The 12,307-nt window shown below is 45.0% G+C and overlaps 1 protein-coding gene across 3 annotated transcripts in view; it reads left to right on the plus strand.

Moving 5' to 3' along the window:
* PCYT1B (phosphate cytidylyltransferase 1B, choline) overlaps positions 1 to 12,307 on the plus strand; it is a 47,166-nt gene that overhangs the window by 1,074 nt on the left and 33,785 nt on the right. For 2 of the 3 annotated variants that reach the window (XM_069873723.1, XM_069873741.1), the window contains exon 1: positions 11,563 to 11,723. The exons of the other annotated variant lie outside the window; for it this stretch is intronic. In XM_069873723.1, coding sequence (XP_069729824.1) covers positions 11,604 to 11,723 — 120 coding nt within the window. In that variant the 5' untranslated portion in view covers positions 11,563 to 11,603. Of the gene's footprint in view, positions 1 to 11,562; positions 11,724 to 12,307 lie in introns of those variants that run through there. 3 annotated transcript variants of the gene reach the window in all.

A 12,307-nucleotide genomic window follows, 5' to 3' on the forward strand; every position in this document is an offset into this window, starting at 1 on the left:
TCACAGTTCCCTCAGCTGCTCCTCATAAGACTTGTTCTCCAGACCAGCTTCCTTGCACCCCAATCTCCGTCTTGTACTGAGAGGCCCAAAGCTGAACACAGAATTCAAGGCGTGGCCTCACGAGTGCTGAGTACAGGGACATGATTGCTTCCCCACTCCTGCTGGCCACACTATTTCTGATACAAGCCAGGATGCTATTGTCCTTCTTGGCCATACTGCTGGCTCATGATCAGCCAGCTGTTGACCAGCACCCTTGGGTCCTTTTCTGCTGGGCAGCTTTCTAACTGCTCATCCCAGAGCCTGTAGTGTTGCGTGGGGTTGTTGTGACCCAAGTGCACAATGCAGCACCTAGCCTTGTTTAACCTCATACAGTTGATTTCAGCCCTTTAATCCAGCCTGTCCATGTCCCTCTGCAGAGCCTTCCTGCCCTCAAGCAGACTAATGCTTACACCTGGTTTGGTGTCATCTACAAACTTACTGAGGGAGCACTCAATCCCCTCATCATCGATAAAGGTATTAAACAGAACTGGCTGTAACACTGAGCCCTGGGGAAAACACGTGTGTCTGGCTGCCATCTGGATTTAGCTCCATTTACCACAACTCTCCGGGCTCAGCCATCCAGCCATTTTTTCACTCAGTAAAGAGTACACCTATCCAAGCCATAAGCAACCAGTTTCTCCATGAGAATGCTGTGAGAAACAGTGTTGAAGGGTTTACTAAAGTCTAGGTAGACAACGTCCACAACCTTTCCCTCATCCACTAAGTGGGTCACCTTGTCATAGAAGGAGATTAGGTTAGTTGGCAAGACTTGCCTTTCATGAACCCATGCTGGCTAGGCCTGATCACCTGGTTGTCCTGTACATGCTGTGTGATAATCCTTACACTTGTCTGAATTAATTCATGTTATCTGTCAATTGATTTAAATGTTTTTTTACCTTTAATATGATCCATCTCTGACCACTTCACTTCAACAGCTGCTTTCTAAACTACATACTAGTCACGTAACATTTCAGCATGAATTACTTAACTGTGTGGGGGATTAAACTCCTAAAGGAGCACAGATTATGCAAATTAAAAATTAAAAACCTCAAGTTATTGCTTACCAAGAGATCTTTGTTTTCAAAACTTTTCACAGGTTAGAAATATGAACTGATAGAAATATGAAGAAGTAGGTGCTTCTCCATTTGTTCATCGCTAAAGATGACAATGCAAAATTTATGTTCAAAGAGCAGGTTCTTGCTTACCAGGCCTGTAAATACCTTTTTATCACTGCACAGCTCTTTTTTAATCCCTCCCTGAGTTAACTGCTAACATCAGGATAAAGAGAATAAATTCAGTATTGGGATATTAATGCTGTGAAACATAAACGTGAAACAGAAACTAGAACAACACATTAATTTCCATTCTGACAGTAAAAAAAGGTCTATGGCATGAACATCCAGAGACACTGTATTTAAACACGTTATATTCTGATTGCAGTTAAATTACAGCAAATCCTAGTAATTCAACCAGAATTAATGGAATCACACTAACCAGAATGGAGAGCAGGATATCATCACCTGCTTGCCTAATATAATATTCCTATTCAAGCCTAAAAGAAAAGTACAAAATATTATACTGTAAATTAAAGAGAGAAGACAGGCTAGAGGAAACTCACAGAGAATGAGCTCTCATATAATTATAATATCTGAGAATTAAGTCTGATGCCAATAGTATTCAAAAGCATACAGTAATTGCTGCAGCATAAAAGTCTGTTTAAACTACTTTCAGCGCTTCTCTTTACAGTCCTAGTCTTATAAAAATGAACAATTAATGTATAAGCAGAACATTATTGCAGAGAGGCTGTTCCGTATCAAGACCTGGCTGAAGATCAAATGTGCTTCCATTGGTGAATACTCTCAGCACTCACCATTTCACGTTTCTTGGGTAGAAAGGAGAAAAGTGCCATGATACACTGCAAAGTCTAGTTGCAATCCTGACACTTCTCTGTTGCTGCATTGGTGCTGGTAAAGGCTGTGCACACAGCATGAGGTCACAGCAATGTCCTGCTGCTCCCTGTGGACAGAGCATCCAAGCAGAGGCTGGCAGGGCAGATGAGGCCCCATACCCCAATCCCTGCAGACTGCCTGGGCATGGGAGCTAGTGTCAGCCCTGAAATCCAGAGCAGACAAATCCATGGTGATGAGGCAGGTCCAAGGTCAAGCCACAAAGTCAGACTGTGGATGGATACCAGGATCAGGCCCAATGATGCTAATCAGGGTTGTACAAGTCTGACAACATGGCTTTTGTGTTTGACTACTCCTCTGGCTGATTCTTTACAGCCTGCATCTTATCTTCCCTCGTTCTGTTTTTACAAAACAAAATTTCTTCAGGAAGACTTTGCCCTTTCCTTCCTCCCACCCCCCTTTTACTTAATTAGTTTATCAAAAAAGGTAGTAAATGTAGCCTTCTATTAAGTGAGGTTTGGGTTGTGTTTTGTTTGTTGGGGTTTTGGGTTTTTTTATAAATAAGATGTTTTCTTGTTGTTTTTCCTAAGACTTTTTCCCTGCTTCAGTCTAAGGACCATGACCCAAGTTTTCTTTTACTGCATGCTATTCATGCTCCACTCAAAGCTCAGTGGTTAGCCTCCTTATGTCTTATACCTTGGGAAGAGTTGGTGCTTCTTTCTTTAAAAAAGCTTATCACTGTAGTGTACAAATGCCTCAGAAATAGCATAACAGTTACCATCATAAAGGAGGGGTTGAGATTTTCTTTTCTGATGGGGAGCTGAGAGCACAAAGTTTTTACAAACAGTGGATGACCAGTTTGGGTTCTCTGTATCCGATCTGCCACCTAGTTAGCATTCTATGGTGCTTTTCAGGTGTCTGCTTGTGTGTCCCTGTTCCACCGGCATCCGATACTACTGTCCAACACTAGCCAGTCACAAGTTTTTGCTTTCTATCAAGTCCAACTAAGATGCTGTTGATTATTCCTTGTGGACAGTATCAGGAAAGTAACTACGAGCCTGAGAGAAGGAGTCCTCCCAATCAGTTCTGGTGCCTTTATCTGCCTTACTTTAGGCAGAACAGAAGATGCTGTTACAGGAAAGAACCAAGGGGGAATCACGCTGCTGGTGAGGTCAGGACCCTCACCAGCCAGGACCCCGTCCCACAGTACGTGAGCAAATTGAGCAGGACAGAACAGGAGAGGGTGTCTCAGTCTAACCAACAGTCCAGATTACAAGGCAATATTGTGGCAATGAGGCCGGCCAAAGGTCAACCCATTTAGTCAGTCTGCAAGTCAGGGTTAGGATCAGGTCCAGGAATCACCAGGTGGGTCTACGGAAGTGAGGCAGGGCTACAGTCAAGCCAGGAAATCAGTCTACGACTATGTGTCCAGACCAGGGGAAGGGGTCTTCAGGGCAAAGGCGTGGAGGTATGAAGCTTAAATAAAGCCCCTGATTCCACAGGCAGAGTGTGTGGGTTGGAGGTTCTAAGTGAGGCTTGTCAGGGCCATCAGGGTCTTTTAGTGCCCTCAGGGCCCTGACTTATATGAAGTGACTTATATCCAAGACCACATTTGCCCAGTTTTCATGAAAACAGAAAACATCACACCACTGTTACAAGTGCAAAGCTTCCAAACAAATATCAGATCTCTCCTTCCAATTGTGACAGCTCTTAATTATTTCAAAGGAAAAGTCCCTAAAAATATCTGCAGGTTATTCTCAATGTCTTTTGCAGAAGCAGCTAGATGCATTGTACTGGTGGAAGCTGTCCATAACTGCTCAGTGGCCAGAAGATGTCCAGCTGGTAGCAGGTCAGATCGAAAGTTTCAAAGCTGACAAAGTTCTAAGCAACTGGAATAAGATCTTAGGGTCAAACAATCTTAATAAGTAGTAAAAGCCATGCCAGTTAGTAGATAATCATTTTACTGAGCCTGAGTACATATTTTGTTTTAAGTAAGGTGTGTATCTCCACCCAGATTACAAAACCTTCCAATTATTAAGTTTTTGGGTACCTAAATATTAAATATGAAGCCCCAACACTTGAATGCAGTTTATAGTAAGACTTTTTTCATGTTTTACTAGGCAGGTTTGCATTTGAGATAGTATGGGAAATAAAAACTGTGATGGCAGTTGAATGACAAAATGACAAGTGGGAAGGTAAAGGTTGACAAGAACAGTGGAGAGAAATAAAAATGTTGGAGACTTATAGTACTAGAAAAAAAGAGTTGCAGAATTCTGGGAATCGGTCCAAGAAGTCTGAAATTGAGCTGGGGGAAAAGGAAGGCACCAGATAGATTAAAGGTCAGTGCAATGCAAATATATGCAAGAAAGGCAGTTTTAGCTTTGTGTGGATTTGAAGGGGTTGGAGTGTGTATCTAGAAAGCCAGAAGAGGGGAATAGAGAAAGGAGAGATAACTACATAGTTTAAATGTAAATAAGAAAGAGATTTTTCTTAAATCGTATCGTAGCTGTAACAATAAGAAGCAGAGCAGATAGAATACAAATCATTTAGTCAAAGTTCATAATGGGATATATGAAGGAGTGAGATCTGTAATACTCGGCTTTATATTGTTAGCAGTAAAGTTGCAGTTGTAGTACTGTATTTGCACCACCCTGCAAGAAACCTATAGAGAACCCAAAATAACACAGGGAGTATAACAGAAATCCCTTATCCTGCCCTGATAACCCAGTAACTCAAAGCTTGATTGTTAAAATTAGCAAGTGCAACAGAGTACTTTAATAATGGGACAGACAGACTGAATGTTGCCTGGCTCAGTGACCACCTCTCTGACTGTGGAAAATAAAATGAAGACAGATAGTCTCTTGGTCAAAACCCAACCATAATTTCTCACCATTTTTCTTCAAAATTGCTAATAAAATTAATTCATGAAAGACTGGGAACACAAAGAACCTACCCCAAAGTGAGTAGCCCACTTATTCAAATCAGTGCTATACAGCATGGAAGAATGGCATCATCAAAAGCCACTTTTCCAGAATTTATAGATTTCAGATTATTTACCTATAAACTGTACTGGAATGAACACATTTTGAATGAAACTCTTCTACAAAGCCTGACTAAGTTGATTATATACAGGCATCCTAAGAATATGTAATTTATTAAAAATCACATCTGCACTGTGGAATTATGGTAAGAATCAGGTATAAGATTATTTTGTACCAGATCCTGTGTTTTTACTTTTCATCATTTACAGGCTGTCACTGCATATAAAAAAAGAAACCTTATGGGTTTCATCCATATACAATTCTGTAAAACTTTTTTCATAAATGGCAAATATTTTGAACTTATTCTAATGAAAAGGTGGTAGTTTATAAGCAGTGTGCATTCCACTGGGGTGATGAACTACTTAAAGTGAATTAAAGCTGCAGTATCGACATTACATGGGAGCATCAAAGCAATAGTGCTGGAGGCAGTGAAAACCAACAGGGTGTATTTAAATTCATGTATATCATTTTCTCCCTTTCCCTCACGCCTATGCAGGTGGGGAAAAAAAGAATTTCTACCACTGTGAGGTTTTAATCTCAGTCTAAAAATATGTGATTTAGCTAACTGATCATCTCAACAATAAGGTATCTTTTTCTGCTATTTTTGACTACTAATTCTAGCATGTCCAGTATTAGTTTGACATAGATAGATAGATGGATGGATAGATAGATAGATAGATAACATACATATATGCATATATAGAAACAGAGTGTTTTAATCAATCTGCACCAGACATAAGCTTTTCCTCCATCTTATAAAGTCTTGCAGTTGACAGTCATTAAAACTTTCAGGATCCAAAATATATGCAGTGAAGTAAAATTCAGGTCATCTGTTAAATATTTAAGGATTTATTCTATGTTGTTTCTTGTAGATGTTTGGCTTTGAAGTCAAACAGTGTTTAACTGTACCAGTCCCTGGTTTTCCATAGTTTCCTGCTGACTTTTGAACAGAAAATATGTGAGGTTCTTTTTCTCTTCATTGTGGTTTGGTTATAAGTGAGGAAACTCTTGCAACCTCTCTTGTAGGAAGACATTTTTAAATACAACTACTGTGCTGCCTGGTGCTTGAGATCCACTGTGGTGCTTCAGACACTTGACAATATTCTCCAGGGGCTGCAAAACATTCCAGTCCCTGCTTTCACAAAGACCATCAGAATAATGGAGTACATTTTCTTTAATAACACAAATGTTGTGATCCTTAGCCTGGAGACTTTGTCAAGTATTTACAAACTTCTCTGTGGCAATAACATCTCTTGACAACTGTGGGCATCTAAGCCAAAACACCTTATCAGCAAGTGGCTCGTATCTAAGTCATTATACTGTGTTGCAGATAGCAGGCTATATGATTGCTTTACCATTAGAAGAAGCAGAAAGTACTCCTTGCTAGCTAGTTGTGAAATGCATATCATTTCCCTGCTCAAGCAGGGAAACCCTTTAATGGGTTTATTCACCATGTTCAAGTACAGGTTGCTCCTTCCAGGATTTTGCCTTAAGATAAGAAAGCAATTGGTGTATACTAAACAGCATAGATACGAACCTGGTTATAGTAAGTTTGATGAAGTAAGCTTCTTGCTTATCTTAATCCATTAAATACAGAGACAAAAAAGCCCTCTGAGGGAAGCAGACACATTAATATGTGTTCAGAATTAAGCCATGCGAGCCTACCAGTGCTAGTTTGCTAGAATCAGTTTAACGTGCGTAAATTGGTAAAAGCATGATAGAGGGTTTATAGGTGCTGGTGTCTACAAGGAACTGAAGTTTGTTTAGTTACAGTTCTGGGCACTGATCGATGCTTCACTAAAAGATTTTAAAAATATGAATGACTAAATAGAAAAAAGGGGAGGGGGGGAAAGCAAGAAGATGTTTAAAAATGAGAGCTTGAAGATACAGGAGGATCTACGCAGAATATTTTTAATGTGTGGCTGATGACGAAAGTTAGAGAGAGAATACTTCTAGTTTGAGAAAGGAGAGGATTTAAGCATAGCACCTAAACTTAATGTACTTTTATGTTTTTCATACTTTGAGAATTATTTGTCCCATTTTGCAAACTGAAATCCCGTATAGAAAATGCCCCACCATATATGAGAGATACTGGCTAAGGTTTTTCCCTGTTTGCTGTCTATTCAATTAAAACCTTGGAATTGGTGTTAAGAGGATTGGGATCATAGTTTCCTGGCTTGTTGGCATGTAAAATTAATTTCTGCACCTTGGGGCAGGATTTTTATGCACCAGATGTCTATTCAAGCCCAAGCAGTGGTTGCTAAGTGCTCAGTCATTACAGGCCGTGGCTATACATCCCTGTTACTTCTGAAGGAATGGCAGGAGAATGCCCAGGAGATTCTATGCAGCTTGGTGCAGGATATTTTGTTACATAAAATAAATTAGATGCATGAACCTTCCCATCCATCACTCTTGCTCCACTGTTCCTTTAAAAGTTATCTGACTTGTAAGGATTTACAGAAGACCATCTGCTTGGCTTCTCCAGTCAAACCTTATTTTTATATATTTATTTTAGAGGATAAAGAAGACATATCCTAGCCTATTGAAGGCCCATTTTGCCCCCACAGCTGAAAGTAGATGCAGTTTAGGATATCTAGTATGCTGAATAAGACCAACAGAGCCAAGATGACCTGTAGTGAATTCTATATGGATAGACATGCCAGATTCCACAACCTTCCCTCTGCTCTTATTTCAACTTTCTCTTGTGCGTGCTGTTAATAAGGTACACAACATGTCTTAATCATGCTGTTCAAACCAAAGGGAAAAAATATAAAGGTGGGAATAAAATAAGCAGCAAAATATGTATTCTACTTCTGTTTTGAAATTCTGGCACAACTGAGATATAGGTGATAACCCCACTGAAGGCATTTTTCTTTAATGCTACATGTATATGGAAAAATTTATCTCGATAAAAACTGAATCAAAATGCAGCCAGAGTCAATAGCAAACTCTCAGCATGAAAACAAAGATGAAATTCACCCTTCCGTACTCAAAATAAATAAAAGGCAAAGGTATTTAGATTTCCACTTTATTGGCAATCATCTAGCTGCATGAAAGTCCATTTCCCTTTAATTTCTATTCCCATGCACCTGCCTGGTCTGGAACGGCTGAACACTGACCCCACGTGTGTCTGTACCCAGCGATACTCCTTCATCACACTGGCACTGGTCTCTTAACAACTGGTGTATGTGTTTGGGTTTATAAAAGGGCTACCTTTGGATGCTCTAGTCTTGATGTTGCTCAGCCAAGCTGTCCAAATATTCTTCTAACAGCGCAACACTCCTGCAAATATTTTTCCTGAGAAAATGAGGTACCGATTTCAGGCAGAGTGCTGCATTAATCATGGTTTAATCATTTCCCTTGAGTATGCTTTCCATTACATGTGAGCAGTCCTCACAGAATAACTCATAAAGGAACTTAGTTATGAGAAAAAGATTCCACTGTGTGGTATAGTTAATTTAGCTGCCTGATTTCCTTGCTCAGGTACCTCTTTTGCCATGTATTTTCCTTTTTTCTTGACTGCTGTCTCATTCTTTCTTTTCACATTCTCTTTTCTTTCTACTTTCTTCCTCATCTCCTCTTCTCCACTTATCTACCTCTTTCCCTTTCGTATAGCTCATATATTTCTTTTGTATTCCACTGGGCCTCCTTTGAAGATGTGCAAAAGACAAGACAGTTGAAATTAAGCTCCCAAGTCTGAGGGAATGACCCTGAGGCATAGTTCTCTTATAACTCCTCACGGCTTTGTATGGCTTTAAATGTTCATGTCTCTTGCTGAAGTTTAATTTTAAAAAAAATGTTCACAGTGCTCATTGAACTGGAATCCACTTGAACGAATCTAGCAAGGTTAACAACAGCCGATGGAGTCTTTCCATTCTAGAAAGTGTTGGCTCTTTATCATCTTGGTCATCTGCTCATGCTATTTAAGAGTAGGTAGGCCACTCACTTCAGCAGTGAGGAAGCCACAGCTGTGTGCGGTGAAGCAGCTGCATAGCACAACTGGAGATATAGTCATGACTCCAGGGCAGGCATTAGCCACGTTCCTCGCTAAGAGACCTCTGTCACATATTGGGCTGTGATGGAAACATTTCACTGCATTTAGACAGAGCTGCTACCATTACAACTATGTCTTGTTATCCATCTCCTGGCAGAATTTTACCAAAACTGTTATAATTCCTTTCACTAAAAAGCAAATTCATTTCTCTAGTACCACAAATTTGCAAAAAAAAGCATTGCCTAGAAACTCAACCCAAGCTGAAGTGAGTAGGTATAGAGTCATAGAATCGCAGAATGGCTTAGGCTGGAAGGGACCATGAAGGTCACTGTATTAGGTTCGTTTATAGATACCAGGGTGCAAAGACAGGACCACTAAGTCACGGTTAAATCAAATATGCTTCGTTGTTCAAACACACTATTGTACTTTAATCTGTTACACCTACATTAAAACTTAGCAACCTGCCAGATGGTGCCGGCTCACTGAGCAGGAGAAGGAGATGGAGGATGGTGCTGGGGTGGGCAGGGCTGATAGGCACTGCAATCTCAGGGCATCCCCTGGTTCAAAGATGTTCATGTATTCCCTGTTGATGCAATCCGTCCAGCCCAGCTCCATTTATCTTCCTCCTGGGGACTGCAAAAAGGGTTAGCAGCACCCCCTGCTCCTCAAGTGGCCTGGGCCTGAGCCGGCTGAGCACCAACTTGTTATTTGTCCCATGCTAGCAGCAATTTCAGCACCGTGCCCTGTTCTCATAACACCTTTCCCAGCTACTCATGCTCCTTGCACTCTGCTTCAAGCATTCGTTTCTTCTTGGTCCTGTAAATACCAGGCAGTTCCAATGGCTTTTCTACCGTTTTTATTTGATTCCCTGCCTGTTATCCGCCAAGTTAAGTAGTCACGTACTTTCTCACTGCAAGCTGGCTAAGAATTGTTGCTTAAACTAACTCGCTACTTTAAGATGGGAGTGTACAATACTTTTGCTATATATATACGTATATAATCTGTCGATATATACATCACGTCCAGCAGCAGACCAGAGTTTATTCTCTGTGCTCCATCCCTCCAGTCCCGCCCCTGCAGCGAGCGGGGCGCCCTGCAGGGGGCGGTGCGGGGCCGCGGGAGCTGTCCGTTCAGCACCGCCCGCGCCTCCCCGGCCCGCGGGAGGGTCCGGACGGGTCGAACCGCACCGCGCGGGAGCCGCCGGGGCCGCCCATGCCCGGTCGGGTCTGAGCCTCCCCTGGTGCAGCTCGAGGCCATTCCCTCTCACCCTGTCGCCTGTCACGTGGCAGAAGAGACCAACACACCCCTTGCTATGAACTCCTTTCAGGTCATAGAATGATGGGACCACTTGCTTGGGACTTTGGGGGTGCTGGTCGATGAGAAGATCGAATGAGCCAGCAACGTGCGCCTGCAGCCCAGCAGGCCAACCGTATCCTGGGCTGCATCAAAAGAAGCGTGGCCAGCAGGTCAAGGAAGGTGATTCTGCTCCTCTATTCCTCTCTCGTGAGACCTCATCTGGAGTACTGTGTCCAGTTCTGGAATCCTCAACACAAGAAGGATATGGAACTGTTGGAATGGGCCCAGAGGAGGGCCACAAGGATGATCAGAGGGCTGGAGCACCTTCCATAGGAGGACAGGCTGAGAGAGTTGGGGTTGTTCAGCCTGGAGAAGAGAAGGCTCCGAGGAGATCTTATAGTGACCTTCCAATAACTGAAAAGGCTACAAGAAAGCTGGGGAGGGACTTTTTACAAAGGCTTGTAGCAATAGGATGAGGGACAATGAATATAAACTGGAGAGGGGCAGATTTATACTAGACATAAGGAGGAAATTCTTCACGATGAGGGTGGTGAGGTGCTGGCACAGGTTGCCTAGGGAAGCTGTGGCTGCCCCATCCCTGGAGGCGTTCAAGGCCAGGTTGGATGGGGCCTTGGGCAGCCTGGGCTGGTGGAACGTGTCTCTGCCCATTGCAGGAGGTGGAACTAGATGATCTTTAAGGTCCCTTCAAACCCAAACTATTCTATTATGAGTGAGGACAACTCTTGGGGCAGCTCACCTTCCGAAATCATAGAATCATAGCATCATCATCGCTTGCTTGGAAAAGCTCTTTGAGATCATCAACTCCAACCATACCTGTCCACTACTAAACCATACCCCTGAGCACCCCATCCACCCGTCCTTTAACCACCTCCGGGGACGGGGACTCAGCCGCCTCCCCGGGCAGCCCGTTCCCGTGCCTGGGAGGGCGTTGGGCGGATACGCTCCTCCTGCTGTCCGGCATTCCCCGCGGGGCGGGCACGCAGCGAGGGGGCTGCAGGCGCGGGCCGGGCCGCGGCGCGCCGGCCAATCGGGAAGCCGCGTGCAGATGACTGGGCGGCGGCGGCCTCCGCGCGGCGGGGCGGCGGCGGGACGGCGGCACGGCGGCCGCCCGGTTGCCATGGCGACGCGCGGGTGCCGCGCCGGCGGGCGGCTGGCGGGGAGACCCCCCTCGGGGCGGGCGCGCGCGTGAGCGAGCGGCGGCGCCCTCCCCGCTCCCCCCCCCCCACCGCGCGCCCGGGCGAGGAGGAGCGGGCGGGGGCGCGCGCGCGGGGGAAACACACGGGGACACGTGCGTGCCGGGCGGCCATGCCAGTGCTCGCCCGCGGTGCTGAGTCAGGAACCGGCACCCCCGACCCCCCCCGCGACCGGCGGCGGCGCTCCGAGGCCATGGAGGAGCTGGAGCACACCTGCCCCCAGCCGCGCCTGGTGAGTCCGGACGGGGGGCGGCGGGCGGGGAGCTCGGACCCGAGCTCGGCGCTGCCTCCCGAGCATCTTCCCGGGCGGCTCCGAGCTCGGCGCTGCCTCCCGAGCATCTTCCCGGGGGGACCGGAGCTCGGCGCTGCCTCCCGGCCCTCCCCGGAGCCTTTGTTGAGCGCGGGGCAGCCCCGGCTGCGCGGGGGGCGCAGGGGCAGGAGCGCTGCTCCGTCCTTTGGAAGCCAAAGGGAATAAAAGCCTGGAGAAACCGAGGCCGAGGGGAGACCTTGTCACTGTGCACAACGACCCGACAGGAGGTTGTAGCGAGGCGGGTGCCTGTCCCTTCTCCCAAGCGCCAGGCGATAGGAGGAGAGGGAACGGCCTCGAGTTGTGCCGGGAGGGGTTCGGATTGGACGTCAGGAAAATTTTCTTCACCCCACGGGTTGTCAGGCGCTGGCAGAGGCTGCCCCGGGGAGGTGGTTGGGCCACCGTCCCTGGAGGCGTTTAAAACACGGGTAGATGAAAGTGCTTAGGGATATGGTTTAGTAGTGGCCAGGTACAGTTGGACACAATGACCTCAAGGTCTTGTCCAACCT

The sequence above is a fragment of the Phaenicophaeus curvirostris genome, chromosome 1 (assembly GCF_032191515.1).
Source record: "Phaenicophaeus curvirostris isolate KB17595 chromosome 1, BPBGC_Pcur_1.0, whole genome shotgun sequence".
Taxonomy (NCBI): domain Eukaryota; kingdom Metazoa; phylum Chordata; class Aves; order Cuculiformes; family Cuculidae; genus Phaenicophaeus; species Phaenicophaeus curvirostris.